Source organism: Mobula hypostoma, chromosome 4 (genome assembly GCF_963921235.1).
Source record: "Mobula hypostoma chromosome 4, sMobHyp1.1, whole genome shotgun sequence".
NCBI classification, from domain to species: domain Eukaryota; kingdom Metazoa; phylum Chordata; class Chondrichthyes; order Myliobatiformes; family Myliobatidae; genus Mobula; species Mobula hypostoma.
Window position 1 is genome coordinate 119,045,071 of NC_086100.1, and position 16,330 is coordinate 119,061,400.

At 41.1% G+C, this 16,330-nt stretch overlaps 1 protein-coding gene across 3 annotated transcripts in view; it reads right to left on the reverse strand.

Annotated features, from left to right (window-relative positions):
* Positions 1-2,585: 2,585 nt before the first annotated feature.
* naf1 (nuclear assembly factor 1 homolog (S. cerevisiae)) overlaps positions 2,586-16,330 on the reverse strand; it is a 227,405-nt gene continuing 213,660 nt past the window's right edge. For all 3 annotated transcript variants that reach the window (XM_063045031.1, XM_063045032.1, XM_063045033.1), the window contains exons 8-9: positions 14,874-14,970; positions 2,586-4,141 (exon numbers count right to left, since the gene is read on the reverse strand). In XM_063045031.1, the coding sequence (XP_062901101.1) occupies positions 3,600-4,141; positions 14,874-14,970 (639 nt within the window). In that variant the 3' untranslated portion in view covers positions 2,586-3,599. The remainder of the gene's footprint in view (positions 4,142-14,873; positions 14,971-16,330) is intronic.

The window sequence follows — 16,330 nt, forward strand, 5'->3', positions numbered from 1 at the left end:
TTTACGGTTAGTACAATACAGACCATTTCCAGCTGACCATTACACATCGCCTCTTTAGTCTGGAGTATTAGTTAAATTAATAGATTAGTAATCTAGAGATGGAATGTTTTAATTGTTTTGGCAAGAGAAAGTGATGTGGCAAAATTATCCATGATGCTGCCTGTTGATAAAACCCAAATGGTTGTCATGAGTGAGCTTTTCTGCTTGAGGCCATATGTGAATTGAAAATCAACATCAGTGCTATTGAGTACAGTAACAAGCAAGCTGTTCAGGATATCTCAGGGTAGTCAATGGATGCCCTAAACATTTTTCTAGCAATGTCCAAAACTCACAGGAAAATACCACCAAAGCATAAATGCACTAGCGAAGGAAATTGAATGCTATTACTGCAGATGCTGGAAATCTGTGCAACACACACAAAATGGTGGAGGAACACAGCAGGGCAGGCAGCATCTAGCCTGGCCTACTGAGTTCTTCCAGCATTTTGTGTATGTTGCTATTACTACTTGTTCCCTTGGTATGTTCAAATTAATTTAATTACAGTAATCTTACATTGCATTACATAGTTCAATGCTAACAAAAAAATATTTACTTTAAACTTTTTCTTCTCCTAGTTCAGATCAACATGCGTAATTGACAATGTCACAACTGAATACATCTTACTACCTGGCATGAACATTGATTTCCCCAACTTCCAGTAATTTTCCTCTCTCTCCCTTCTTCAATTCCCCACTCTGAACCCCTCTTACCCCTTCTTACCTGCCTATCACCTCCCTCTGGTGCCCCTCATCCTTCCCTTTCTCCCATGGTCCACTCTCCTCTCCTGGCAGATTCCTTTTACTTTTCAACCTATCACCAGAAGTGAACAGTCAATGTTTTGGGCTGAGACCTTTCTTCAGGAGTGGAAAGGAAGGGGGAAGACGCCAGAATTAAAAGCTGGGGGCAAAGAGGAAAGAGGATAGCTAGGAGGCGATAGGTAAAACCAGGTGGGTAGGAAAAGATAAAGGGCTGGAAAGGAAAGAATCTGATAGTATAGCAGAGTGGACCATAGGAGAAAAGGAAGTAGGAGGGGACCCGGGTGAGGTGATAGGCAGGACAGACGAGCTGAGAGGCCAGAGTGGGAAATAGAAGAAGCGGGGAGGGGGAAGGAATTTTGCTTTTACTATAAAGTGATATCTATATTCATGCTATCAGGTTGGAGGCTACCCAGACGGAATACAAGGTGTTGCTCCTCCACGCTGAGAGAGGCCTCATCGTGGCACAAGAGGAGGCCATGGACCACCAGGTTGGAACATGAATGGGAATTGGAATTAAACTGTTTGGCCACTGGGAAGTTCTGTTTTTGGCAGATGGAGCAGAGGTGCTCGACGAAGCGATCTGCCAATTTACGCTGGGTCTCACCAATGTAGGAGAGATCACCTTGGGAGCACTGGACACTGGAATTTTCAAAGCTAATCTTGCAAGAAAGGGAAATTCATAAGTCATTCCCTCCTTACAAACTGTGTTCTTGTTCACAATCTCCAACTATACCCCTCTTATTAAATACAGCAGCTCATGACTGGATATGTTTACACTACAGGATTACAGAAATACTTTCCAATAACTTAACCCACCCACCCTCCCCCCCCCGCCCCATGTACAAGGAGGGTACTTGACCTAGTGAAACATGACAGTCTATCTTCAGCCAACTTCCGTTCACACTTCCCATCAGAAGATGCTGACCAGTAACCAACAGTGGGACCACAGTTGATTTTCCAGTCAAAGGACATTAATAGTATGCCACAAACAGAGTTAGAAAAATCAGAGTGAGGAGACAGCAAAAGAGCTAAGCAGTGAATTCGGAATTAACAGTCTTAAGCAAGACCTTCAATATTGGAGGAGGCATCTGAAGGCACGGAGAGAAGTAACAAGTCAAACTGGTGGGGGTTCTTTCAGGAAAACAAACAAGCTTCTGCAGGTACTCAGTTGGTTAGGCAGCATCTATGGCTAAATAAGTCAGTTTCCCAAAGAATTTGGAATACCCAAAAAAGCAATAATGTGTTGCAAAAGAAAAGTACAACATCCAAATCATAGTGGAAAGTTGACAGCAGCAAGATTTAAACATCAAAAATTATAAAGTCGAATATATTTTAAAAAGTTGAATAAAGTTGAATATAAAGTGGAATATATAAACTTAAAGGAAGATTAAATTGTTGCATAATAAATGCCTTTGATGGTGAGGATAACCACAAGAAGTCATGTTTTTTCTCAGAATTGCAGAATTGGCAATGTATTGATGCAACAACAGTTCTGAAGTGGGTTGTGGTGTTACAGCATCACCACAGCAAGGGATCAAATCTAAGATCATTACTTCTTGTGCTGCTTCAAATTGCTAAACAGTGCACGTACCCAATGAACTACTGGAGGACTTCCTTCAAGTTGCTTTGCTAGCTGTGAACATGATAGCCAGATTTTACTCAATTTATCGCTGTTATAACCAAATATTCTAGACTCTGTGAAAGTACAATTATCTGGACTATGCCAAGGTTAAATTGTTCCAGCTTTGAAAATGACTCTAAATCAATGGCTAGGAAGTGTACATTAACAAAAAATCAATTTATTTTGTCTGAATGCTACACATTATTATTGAATACATTCACTTAAATTTATGCATAATCAGACATTAGAATTACTTCCTAATGAAAAGCAAATACAAAAGATATACATCAGAATGAGGAGGTAAATTTATTGCTGTAGGACAAAGTAAATTAAAAGATAAAATAAAGACATAAAGGGCTTAATGAAGGTTGCAAAAATTTAATGTTTAATTCAAATCCCTCTAAACTTGATGCAAAATGAAAGACTAAATAAGGATTAGTTTCACAATGTAAAACTGTAGGTGGCCCCCCCAGACTTGGTATATATTTACTATATAACATCTGCCAATTGCTTCCTCAATATTTGAGGTTGATCATTACATATTGAGGGTCTATTTACAAATGACAGATGATAAATTTAACTTCAGTACCAGAACTATTGTATTTACAAAATACAGCAATACAGATATGTCCAAATAAAATGGGGTGAAATTGCTCTTCGCCAGTTTGCACCCCACCTAAAATCTCTTTCATGTTGGCTTTAGTAGCAAGGAAATTCCAGTACAATGCAAAATTGGCTGCCAATTTGTTTATGCCCATTTTGCACAACCAGTGAAAGCCAATTTCATGACAAGGTGATTGCATGAAATAAAGCAGTCCTATGTGCACATAATTAGCATTACTTTTGCCCCAACTGTTAAAAATTCAAATTCAGCCTATAATAAGGCCTACATTAGCCAATCACTTTTCATCTGAGTTCAGGATTATGTTTGGATTAAAAAGCCACTGGATTAGCATAGAAAGGACAGAACAGGCCAGAGTTTATTCCCGTCACAGTGACCACTAATTGATGCCATTCCTATGTCAACACAATCGTATTTTGTAACAGATACAAATTGCATTATGTTTTCACCCTCATTTATTGAATGCAATTCAGTGCGTAAAGAATTCAAGCACAGCTTGTTGCAGTTTCCTCACTACATGATGATTGTTGTTATATAGTGGAGGTATACATCGGTGGCTCTAATAAGGGTGTCTAAATGGAAAGTCTGGTTGGCCTTGTTGAGGTAACTGTGGTGAGAATTGAGAATTTGACATATGTAATGAAGAAGCATTGGGGAAGCAAGGAAAGGGGGAGTTTGGAAAGCAGGGAGGCCTTACGTTTGATTCTGACCAACCAGTGCTCATTGAGTGAAGAGAGAAAGGAGGGGGAGGGGGAGGAGGAGGTGGTGGTGGTGGTGGAGGATAGGATAGAAAAGGAGGTATATCACTTGACACAGGAGGCCAAAATGAAGGACCATATGGATAGGACATCATTGGATTGGACATTACTGGTTGCGAATGTATTGCATTGCTGGCTGGATGAAACCTTGGAGGTCCACAAGGTGGCCTCTGATTAAAAGACGGACCAAAGGAGCCCCTTGGCTGAGTAAATCTACAACTTGTTGAGTTTTCAGACTTGACCGAGGAATAGGAACCAAATCCTTGATGAGTACTGTGCTGAAATCCTCTCCCACGCATTGATTGAACTTGTGTTTGGCGTGATGCCTGGCCATCTTCTTTGCCTAGAATGAAGATCAATGACATAATTTAACAATTACTATAAACAGCAATCCAAGCACAATAAACGAGTGGTAATAAAATAGGCAAACAGTACAAAACAGAAACCATTCTACTATCTCAGAATTTTCAATGCAAGTGAATCCATTAGAGAATAAGTACAATACAAGAACAACACAGGTGTGCGCCGCTTAACGCCCGATCGCATAAACGGCCGTAGTCCCGATCGGAGAACGTGACGTAACGGACGTAACCAATCTCGTGTATCGCGTGTCTCTTGAGTGTAGTAGCATTATCTCTCTGTTTAATTTTCTTACAATATACAGTTTTAGTGTAAGTTTTTGGCTTTTAGTCATACAGGTACACTACAGTACTCCATATAGGATTGCTAAGTATACAATACAGTGTTCACACAACGTCCACATCACATAATGTCCGATTTCACAGAACATATCGTGGACGTTAAGCAACGCATACCTGTATCTCCCATTTTTCTACATTTAATTGCACAAAGCTATTTTGGCACATGTTTTTATCCTCCGATATATCACCCAATTAAAGAGCTACAACAACCCAACATAACTACGTGGTTTCCTCTGTCAAATGTCAAAGAATCAGCCATTAGTTATTTGTTTTAACACCAGGAGCTAAGACTATTGTTACTGTATAAACCAAAGGCCAGGGTAACAACTGGACAATCACGCTAGCTATAACCTGCTAAATTATTGGACAGCTTTCGTTTATCCCAATGAAGAAATTAAGAAGCCAACCTCAGTCATTAGGTAGTTTCTTCCCCACACAACTTTCACTGCAAGAATAGTTGCTTTATCCTCTCCATAAAAAATGTGACAAAAGGAGTTGCAGTTTAAGACTGAGAATTGCCTATTGCCTTATCTGAATATTAATTTTTAACACCAGATTCAGTACAAATCTTGGACTGGGAAGCTATGCAGTTAACCATAGCCTCGCATGTAGATTGATCTCAACCCCATCACTTAAGTATCCATGTGAATGACAATCCCGACACAGCATCAGCCATATTCTCCAACACAAATAATGCATAATTGCCTTTGGAGACACCCTTCATTATCACAATCAGCACGATAAAGAATGAGGCCGAAGAAATGGAACAACTAATGAGAAACTGGAAATTATAATACAATCCATCCATTATCCCAATAACAGCATTTCACCTCAACAAAGCTACTGCTCAGTCCACAGGCATTAATTTCTGTAAAAGACAGTACGACATGTGGATTCTACAAGTATAGCTAAAATGGATCTCTGCTTCATGCAATGTTGGTTAATCCCAAGTAAGAAAAGACAGAGCCAACTCATTGACAGAAACTCTTGGAAACCAATAGGATGAAGGAGCACATCCCCTCTGAGTAGCTCTTTTTAAGTTGATTTACTCCTCCTAGGTGTATCATCAGATCTAGACTCCGGATATTCAACTGAATGTAACCACACATATCATTACCAAAGCATGGAAGTCAATGGCTGATGACCAGCATTCAATATCATTCCATTGATCAACTGAAGCAGCACTCTATCTCTGAGAACTTCACTTATATTTACCAGACACTGTATGTTTAGCAGCAAGATGGCCAGTATTAGAAATCAAAATCCGTGCTTTCTTAGATGAACTTTTAAGCAAGCTTGGCATCCTCTCTTCTGCTGTCTTAAAGAAGAACCACAACCAAAGTCCATTCAAGTTCCATTGATCTTAAGTAGCGATGGATATTTTAATTGCACTAAAACAATGTTACTAACTGTACAGACCTTGGACATTGTTGTGGCAAACTGAAATGGGAGTGTTTGATATTGGAGCTGTTTGCACGAGTCACCTTCTTGATGGCACCGCAGAAGAAAATACCTTTCGTCCTCAGTGGGAACCAAATTGAAAATAGAGCCTCAATCAATTCTTAGTAGGAAATTGAATGGCCGTACTAAAAGGATCAAAAACTAAAATATTTATCTTCCTCATTTTCCAGATCTTTATAAATCTGCTATATTTGAAGTTATCTCTTAATCAGATCTAAGATCTCAATAGGACTGACCAAGAAGTTGTGAAGAGAACAGTTACTGCAAAAATGCTGACAGGAGAGGAAAGAAATGTCTGGAGGTGGAATTCCTTTAAGCTGGAGGAAATTTCAAGAGAATGATCTTTCGAATGCAAAAAGGTGAGGTACATGGGTACTCGGTTGTTGTTCTATCTCAGAGGAGAGCCCTGAAAATAAAGGTGCAGGAAATGGATGAGGGCTTTGTTAATTATGGCAGATCATGTTAATTATCCATGTTTCAGGAAAGAGATACAGCAACCCCTCTCCTCCTTTCAACATTTTGAAAGGACCATTTTCCCTGGCAGCTTCCTGGTTCACTCCTCTCTCTTTTGTCTCGCTGGGAGTGCTCTGCATTTTACACTGTTACATTCTTTTGTCTATGTTTTCATCCCTAACTGTTACCATTTACTCAATGACCAGATATCTTTGTTTACAGTATATCCCCACTGATAATCAATACAGTCACATGTGCTTAGCTCACTGCACTGCTCTACTCTACACTCCTGACTGTGTAGCCAGGCACAGTTCAAACGCCATCTATAAATTCACCTATGACACCACTTCCGTTGGCAGATGGCAACGAGAAGCCATACAGGAATGAGATTAATCAGTTGGTTGAGCAGCAACAACCCCACACTCAGCGTCAGCAGGACTAAGAAACTGACTGTGGATTTCAGGAAGGAGAAATCAGGAGAACACATTGAGAGATCAGCTGTGGAAAACTGAGCAGATTCAAGTTCTTGGATGTCAACATCTCAGAGGCTCTATCCTGGGCCCAACACACACTGATGCACTCATGAAGGTGGTACGCCAAGCAGCCATATTCCAATAGGAGTTTGAGAAGATTTTGGTATGTCAAAGACTCTGCTTTTTCTATAAATATATGGAGGAGAACTTTCAGGCAGGTTGCATCACCATCTGGTATGGAGCCTCCAAAAACCAGGATTAAACAAGGCTGAAAAGGTTAACTCTGCTAGCTCCATTACAAAAACAACCTTCCCCATCATCGAGGTCATCCTCAAAAGCTGGTGCCTCAAGAAGGCGGCATCCATCATTAAGAGCACTCCCCATTCAGGACATGACCTCTTGTTACAACCACCAGGGAGAGGTACAGGGTCTGAAAAGCCATACTAAACGTGTTAGGAACAGCTTCTTCCCCTCCACCATCAGATTTCTGAACAGTCCATGAATTCTAGGTGATAGATTAAAAGCAATTTACAATTGCCAACTAATGCATAGTTGAGTGGTAGAATCTGGAAGGCAAACAACAGGAATTCTGCAGATGCTGGAAGTTCAAGCAACACACATCAAAGTTGCTGGTGAACGCAGCAGGCCAGGCAGCATTTGTGGGAAAAGGTGCAGTCGACGTTTCAGGCCGAGACCCTTCGTCAGGACTAACTAAAGGAAAAGTGAGTAAGGGATTTGAAAGTTGGAGGGGGAGGGGGAGATCCAAAATGATAGGAGAAGACAGGAGGGGGAGGGATAGAGCCAAGAGCTGGACAGGTGATTGGCAAAAGGGGATACGAGAGGATCATGGGACAGGAGGTCCGGGAAGAAAGACATATGGGGGGGGGGAGCCAGAGGATGGGCAAGAGGTACATTCAGAGGGACAGAGGGAGAAAAAGGAGAGTGCGAGAAAGAATGTGTGTATAAAAATAAGTAACAGATGGGGTACGAGGGGGAGGTGGGGCCTTAGCGGAAGTTAGAGAAGTCGATGTTCATGCCATCAGGTTGGAGGCTACCCAGACGGAATATAAGGTGTTGTTCCTCCAACCTGAGTGTGGCTTCATCTTTACAGTAGAGGAGGCCGTGGATAGACATGTCAGAATGGGAATGGGATGTGGAATTAAAATGTGTGGCCACTGGGAAATCCTGCTTTCTCTGGCGGACAGAGCGTAGATGTTCAGCAAAGCAGTCTCCCAGTCTGCTCCCTTGTCCATTCGTCCCCCCCATCCCTCCCCACTGATCTCCCTCCTGGCACTTATCCATGTAAGCAGAACAAGTGCTACACATGACCTTACACTTCCTCCCTTACCACCATTCAGGGCCCCAAACAGTCCTTCCAGGTGAGGCAACACTTCATCTGTGAGTCGACTGGAGTGATATACTGCGTCCGGTGCTCCCGATGTGGCCTTTTATATATTGGCGAGACCCGACGCAGACTGGGAGACCGCTTTGCTGAACATCTACGCTCTGTGCGCCAGAGAAAGCAGGATCTCCCAGTGGCCACACATTTTAATTCCACATCCCATTCCCATCCTGACTTGTCTATCCACGGCCTCCTCTACTGTAAAGATGAAGCCACACTCAGGTTGGAGGAACAACACCTTATATTCCGTCTGGGTAGCCTCCAACCTGATGGCATGAACATCGACTTCTCTAATTTCCGCTAAGGCCCCACCTACCCCTCGTACCCCATCTGTTACTTATTTTTATACACACATTCTTTCTCTCACTCTCCTTTTTCTCCCTCTGTCCCTCTGAATATACCTCTTGCCCATCCTCTGGGTTCCCCCCCCGCTTGTCTTTCGTCCCGGACCTCCTGTCCCATGATCCTCTCGTATCCCCCTTTGCCAATCACCTGTCCAGCTCTTGGCTCTATCCCTCCCCCTCCTGTCTTCTCTTATCATTTTGGATCTCCCTCTCCCCCTCCAACTTTCAAATCCCTTACTCACTCTTCCTTCAGTTAGTCCTGACGAAGGGTCTCGGCCTGAAACGTCGACTGCACCTCTTCCTACAGATGCTGCCTGGCCTGCTGCGTTCACCAGAATCTGGAAGGAATTGATGGGAATGTGAGAGAATATATTAAGATTAATAAAATACAGGTGAAATGGGTGCTTCAGTTGGGGACGGTTCAGTGGATTGAATGGTATGCCTCAATATCATATGATTCTGTAACTTCACCTACTTTATACAAGTCTGAATATATTTTTCTTACCAATTACCAATTTTCTGAGCTGGTTTCCATAAATATTGAAATTATGTCTTTTTAGCCAGATCAGGTAAGGTCATTTGTATTTTCTAGGGAGATACCACTGTACACTTTCATTCATTTTTGACAATCTTTCACCACTGTATTATGTCAAGTGCACAGCACAATAGCAGACAGTTTAGCATAATTAATTTTATGTTAATGTTTATGCTTCACAAACACAACCAGAATTCATTTAGTGATTAGCATCTCCTTTTATTCCCCTTGCTTTCTCAAGGGATCCCAAGGGATTCCATGGTCACTGTTGACCATGGCCATTGATTAATTAAAGTGAAAAAACTGTATCCTGGGGCTAGAGCTCGGGGAGTTTACTTTGTTTACGATGTCACCTGTAATTGGACAACCAACTGGGAAGATCTGACTATACTTGGGAGAATAACCGGGAAGATAAAGCACCGACTGGTAAGAGTGTTCACCTGCCCTAAATAAGGAATATAAATGGGAAGAGGAGAAACCTGGTTTCATCGATTTTGGATTATATACAGCTGATTCTCAAACTGTTTGTTATTCTTTAATTCCCTAGGTAATGTGCTATCCTTGAGAGAAGAGAGAATTTCTTAAACTTGCACTTCTGTATCATTTTAATTAGTGTGTTCCCTCCACTTCACAGTTGTAGATATGAAAATTTATTTGCCAGATCTATGATCATTCCAGCCTATACTGTTTCTGTACGTTCTTGTATTCTTCCTTTGCAGTTCACCAACTTTGTGCCATCTGCAATTTTTGACTTCTATTACTGTTGCGTTGTTCCCTGTTCTTTAGCTAACTGCTTATCTAACCAACCATTGCCCTTTTAATCAGATGTGCATTTACTTTGCTAACAATTTGACAGAAAATGCTTTATCAGACTCCTGCTATGGTCTCAGGCATGATCAGGCCAGCAATTCTCTATGTGACTGCTTCCTAGAGTCATAGAGAAGTACAGCATAGAAACAGAACCTTCAGACATTTAGTCCATGCCAAAACCATTTAAACTGCCTATTCTCATCAACCTGCACTAAAACCATAGCACTCCATACCCCTATCATCCATATACCTATCCAAACATCTCTTAACCATTGAAATCACTTTTGCTGGCAGCTCATTCCACACTCTCACAACCCTCTGAGTGAAGGCGTTTCCTCTCATGTTCCCCTTAAACTTTTCACCTTTCACCCTTAACCCATGACCTCTGATTGTAGTTCCACCCAACCTCAGTGGAAGAAGCCTGCTTCCTGGTTATTGAAAATAATTCAACTTAATGTGTCATGATTATGATCCTAAATTAGATTAAATATAGTTTAATATATAATTTCATTGAGGATTCAAGATTTTAAGGGTAACTGATAAAGTCGATGGAGAAACTTTTTACTGGTTGTGAAGTCCTGATGAGGAATAAGGGTAGAAACATTGTTTACAACAGCAGAGCTATGCCTCCAGCAATGAGGTGAGGAAGCATCTCTTCATAGTAAGGCTGGAACATCTCCCTAAAAATGGTAATTGTTAACAGAAAAGGCTGCTGGGTTTGAGTCGCTCTCCTTGGAAAAGCCAATGGGTACAAGTCTCTTTCGTCGGAAAAGCCGCTGGGTGCCAGTCGTTCTCCTCGGAAAGGCTGCTGGGTGCGAGTCGCTCTCCTTGGAAAGACTGCTGGGTGCGAGTCGTCCCCCCCGGAAAAGCCGCTGGGTTTGACTGGTCGATCCCCTGGATGCTCTAGGAGATGTTATTGATACTCTGAGATTTATAGATTGAACTGTAGTTCATATTGACCTCTTTCGTTCTGTTTTATCCCCCATGTTTTCACCCATTCTTTCATGTTGCCAATTGGTGGGCTGAGAGTTTGTGGTTTGATGTTCTTGTTACTATTTCTCTATGTGGGTGATATATTAGCTTTTTTGTGCAAGGGAGTGGGTTGGAGGTTTGGAGTTTGAGAGTGTTTGTTTCTCTTCTATTTTGTCAGAGAGGGGTGATGTCTTTCTTTCAATGACTTCCATGTTTTTTTCTTTGTTTTGTGGTTATCTAGAGAATACGAACCTCAGAGTTGTATACTGCATATATACTTGGATAATAAATGAACTTTTGAACCTTTTTAATTTTAAACCAAGAGTGAGACATATCTAAGATATCCAGGATTTAGGGAATTAGATTAGAATTACTGTTTATTGCTAAAATTTACTTACAAGTAAATCAAACAGATGGCATGACTTGTTGTACTGCAGGAAAACAAACCAAAATATAACTGCAACTCTCAAACCAAAATTCCTCTTATTGGCAGCTAACAAGGATTACAGCTGCTTGATGGCAAGGTTGGATGATTGGATTAAAAGCAAATTGAGTGGCCAGTTTCATTCCATAACTTTTGAAAATATTACTTATCCATTCACTTTTAGGAATTTAACTTTACTTGGAACACCCAACTACCCCATTTCTCCCAAGATGTTACCAATTGAAAAATACTCCTAAACTAGCTTTTTAAGTTTAAAGTGGAAAAACAGAAACATAGAAAACTACAGCACAATACAAGCCCTTCAGCCCACAAAGCTGTGCCAAACATGTCCTTACCATAGAAATTACCTAGGGTTACCCATAACCCTCTATTTTTCTGAGCTCCATGTACCTGTCCAGCAGTCTCTTAAAAGACCCCATCGTATCCGCCTCCACCACCGTCGCCAGCAGCCCATTCCACGTACTCACCACTCTCTGAGTAAAAAACTTACCCCTGACATTTCCTCCATACCTACTTCCAAGCACCTTAAAAATATGCTCTCTTGTGCTAGCCATTTCAGCCCTGGAGAAAAAGTCTCTGATTATGCACACAATCAATGCCTTTCATCATCGTATACACCTCTATTAGGTCACCTCTCATCCTCCGTCGCTCCAAGGAGAAAAGGCCAAGTTCACTCAACCTATTCTCATAAAGCATTCTCCCCAATCCAGGCAACATCCTTGTAAATTTCCTCTGCACCCTTTCCACGGTTTCCACATCCTTCCTGTAGTGAGGCGACCAGAACTGAGCACAGTACTCCAAGTAGCTTCAACATTACCTCTCGGCTCTTAAACTCAATCCCATGATTGATGAAGGCCAATACACCATATTGGCGAAGGAGCTTTGAGTGTCCGATGGACACAGACCCCAAGATCCCTCTGACCCTCCACACTGCCAAGAGTCTTACCATTAATACTATATTCTGCCATCATATTTGACCTACCAAAATGAACTACCTCACACTTATCTGGGTTGAACTCCATCTGCCACTTTTCAGCCCAGTTTTGCATCCTATCAATGTCCTGCTGGAACTTCTGACAGCACTCCACACTATCCACAACACCCCCAACCTTTGTGTCATCAGCAAGTTTACTAACCCATCCCTCCACTTCCTCATCCAGGTCATTTATAAAAATTATGAAGAGTAAAGGTCCCAGAACAGATCCCTGAGGCACACCACTGGTCATCGACCTCCATGCAGAAAATGACCAGTCTACAACCACTCTTTGCCTTCTGTGGGCAAGCCAGTTCTGGATCCACAAAGCAATGTCCCCTTGGATCCCATGCCTCCCTACTTTCTCAGTAAGCCTTGCATGGGGCACCTTATCAAATGCTTTGCTGAAATCCATATACACTACACCCACTGCTCTACTTTCATCAATGTGTTTAGTCACATCCTCAAAAAATTCAATCAGGCTCGAAAGGCACAACCTGCCTTTGATAAAGCCATGTTGACCATTGCTAATCATATTATGCCTCTCCAAATGTTCATAAATCCTGCTTCTCAGGATCTTTTCCATCAATTTACCAACCACTGAAGTAAGACCCACTGGTCTATAATTTCCTGGGCTATCTCTACTCCCTTTCTTGAATAATGGAACAATATCCACAACCCTCCAATCCTCCGCAACCTCTCCCTTGATGATACAAAGGTCATCACCAGAGGCTCAGCAATCTCCTCCCTCACTTCCCACAGTAGCCTCGTCCAGTCCCGGTGACTTATTCAACTTGATGCTTCCCAAAAGCTCCAGCACATCCTCTTTCTTAATATCTACATGCTCAAGCTTTTCAGTCTGCTATAAGTCATCCCTATAATCGCCAAGATCATTTTTCATAGTGAATACTGAAGCAAAGTACTCATTAAGTACCTCTGCTATCTCCTTCGGTTCCATACACACTTTTCCACTGTCACATTTGATTGGTCCTATTCTCTCACGTCTTATCCTCTTGTTTTTCACATACTTGTAGAGTGCCTTGGGGTTTTCCTTAATCCTGTCCACCAGGGCCTTCTCATGGCCCCTTCTGGCTCTCCTAATTTCTTAAGCTCCTTTCTGCTAGCCTTATAATCATCTAGATCTCTATCATTACCTAGTTTTTTGAACCTTTCCTAAGCTCTTCTTTTCTTCTTGACTAGATTTACAACAGCCTTTGTACACCACAGTTCCTGTACCGTACCATCCTTTCCCTGTCTCATCGGAACGTACCTATGCAGAACTCCATGCAAATATCCCCTGAATGTTTGTCACATTTCTTCTGTACATTTCCCTGAGAATATCTGTTCCCAATTTATGCTTCCAAGTTCCTGCCTGACAGCTTCATGTTTCCCCTTACTCCAATTAAACGCTTTCCTAACTTGTCTGTTCGTAGCCCTCTCCAATGCCATGATAAAGGAGACAGAATTGTGATCACTATCTCCAAAATGCTCTGACAACTGACCAGGTTTATTTCACAATACCAGATCAACTACAGCCTCTCCTCTTGTAGGCTTATATACATATTGTGTCAAGAAACCTTCTTGAATGCACCTAACAAACTCCACCCCATCTAAATCCCTCACTCTAGGGACATGCCAATTGATATTTGGGAAATTAAAATCTCCCACCACAACAACCCTATTATTATTACCCTTAATCGATCTGCCTCTTCCATAATTGTGACTCAATTTCTCAATGTTACTTTACAAATTTGGTCAACAACTTTGCTACTAAACTTGGATAAATAGTTCTCTATTCTTTCATTTAAGTTTTTTCCAAGTGTACTGGAAAACCAAACTCTAGAGAAGATTGCTGATCACATGCAGTTCATACTGAGGATAACTTTTGCTCTTAGCTTTTATCCAATTCCCTAACCAAGTTAATTGTCTGATCTGTGTTACTGCATAGTGTCAGCTGTTAAAAGTTTCTTACAAGGAACTTGTTATGTGACTTCTAGAAGTCTATATAAATAACATCCATAGACATTCCTGCATATTCTCATGAGATGAGGCTGTTCATGAACAGCAAATATGAATTGTGTAAAAACACTTTAAAGCATTTTTTAAAATTCTTTTTCAGATGCAATGCTAAAATTGAGCTGACTGTTTTGGAGGAGTGCTTCATCAACCAAAGTACAAATTGCTTTTGTTATTTTATGCTTCAAACTGCGGGTGTATTTTCCAATTCTCAATTGGAAATGAAAGAAAATGCAGGTGCATGGACCACAAAACACTTCTGTAAATTGCATAGTTACAAGATGTAATGATTATTACTGTGACAAAATATCTTATTATGCTGTAACAGGGTACAGAATCATCAGGTATTTTTCACACACAAAAACTAAACGGTAAACAATATATAGATAAGAAGTGTTTACGGGAGAAACCTTTACTTTAGCCACTGAATTGCATGCGATCAAAGTTAGGCCTCTCATGATTAAACAAAGACACTTTGATAATCTCTCACCAGGTTGAGTGACTTTATCTCCACGATTCTGTTGTTGTTTCTTCTTCTTCTTTTGCTTGGCTTCTTTTTCTTTCTCATCATCACTGAAATCCAGAACCTATTAAAGACAGTTAATGATGAATTCTTACATTGCACAGCTTCCTATCATTCTGAGAAAGTCAGTAATCAACTAGACATGGCTTTAAGTGAAATATCCGTGATACCTATAATCCCCTTTTACCTCCATTTCAAGCTATTACTGCCCTTCAATAACTTACTTTATTATTTTATTGAGAAACTGTGAGGAACAGGCCTTCCCGCCCCGCCACGCAGCAACCCCCGATTTAATCCAAGCCTGATCACAGGACAATTTACAATGACCAATTAACCTACCAACTGGTGTGTCTTTGGACTGTGGGAAGAAACCGGAGGCAACCTGCACAGTCATGGGGAGAACGTACAAATCCCTTACAGGCAGTGGCCGGAATCGAACCCAGGTCGCTGGCACTGTAAAGTGTTGTGCTAACCATAAGAATGTTAGTTTTATGAAAGGATAATTACATAAGCAAAATTCAACGTGATATATTTGAAATTATACTCAGTTATAGTGGTGCCACAATTAAATCTATTTTCTATCAACACATATAACGTATAATGTGGGCACGTGGTTAAGGCATTCGACTAGCGACCTGAAGATCGTGAGTACAAGCCCCAGCCGAGGCAGCGTGTTGTGTCCTTGAGCAAGGCACTTAACCACACAGTGCTCTGCAATGCCCTTGTCCTTCCCTTGGACAACATTGGTGTCGTGGAGAGGGGAGACTTGCAGCATGGGCAACTGCCGGTCTTCTATACAACCCTGCCCAGGCCTGCGCCCTGGAGAGTGAAGACTTTCCAGGCGCAGATCCACAGTCTCGCAAGACTAATGGATGCCAAAAAAAATTATATAACTCAAAATGTTTATGTAGCATAAGTCAGAGTAAAGAGATAAAGCATAGATGAACACAAGTCTACAAATAGAACAGTTAAAGATTCCAGATTTAACTTCTTGACTGCATTGCCAATCGTTCTTAAACTGGTCAGTGGTACACCCTAAATGACCTTAATAGCTTACCAGAGGAAAATTTAATCAAGATTTCTATTCCAGTTAAATGGAGAGTTACTGTTGGTGAAAATATGCATTTATGAAATTATGACAAAAACAAAAAATGCACTTGGCTCAAATAAGTAAACATAACTTGGATATTTAACTACTAAAAATTAGGGAATTCCAAATATTTATACAAACATTTTACATTATTTTCAAATTAAGCTGTATATGGGGAGCATAGAATCTGCAAAATAGCACTGTCATCCTCATTGTTTCTACTAGAGTTTTAGACATCCAATTATGTGCTTGGTGACCCATGTTCAATTTCTGCTGCGGTCTACAGGAGCTTGCATGTTCTCCCCGTGACCAGGTGGGTTTCCTCTGGGTGTTC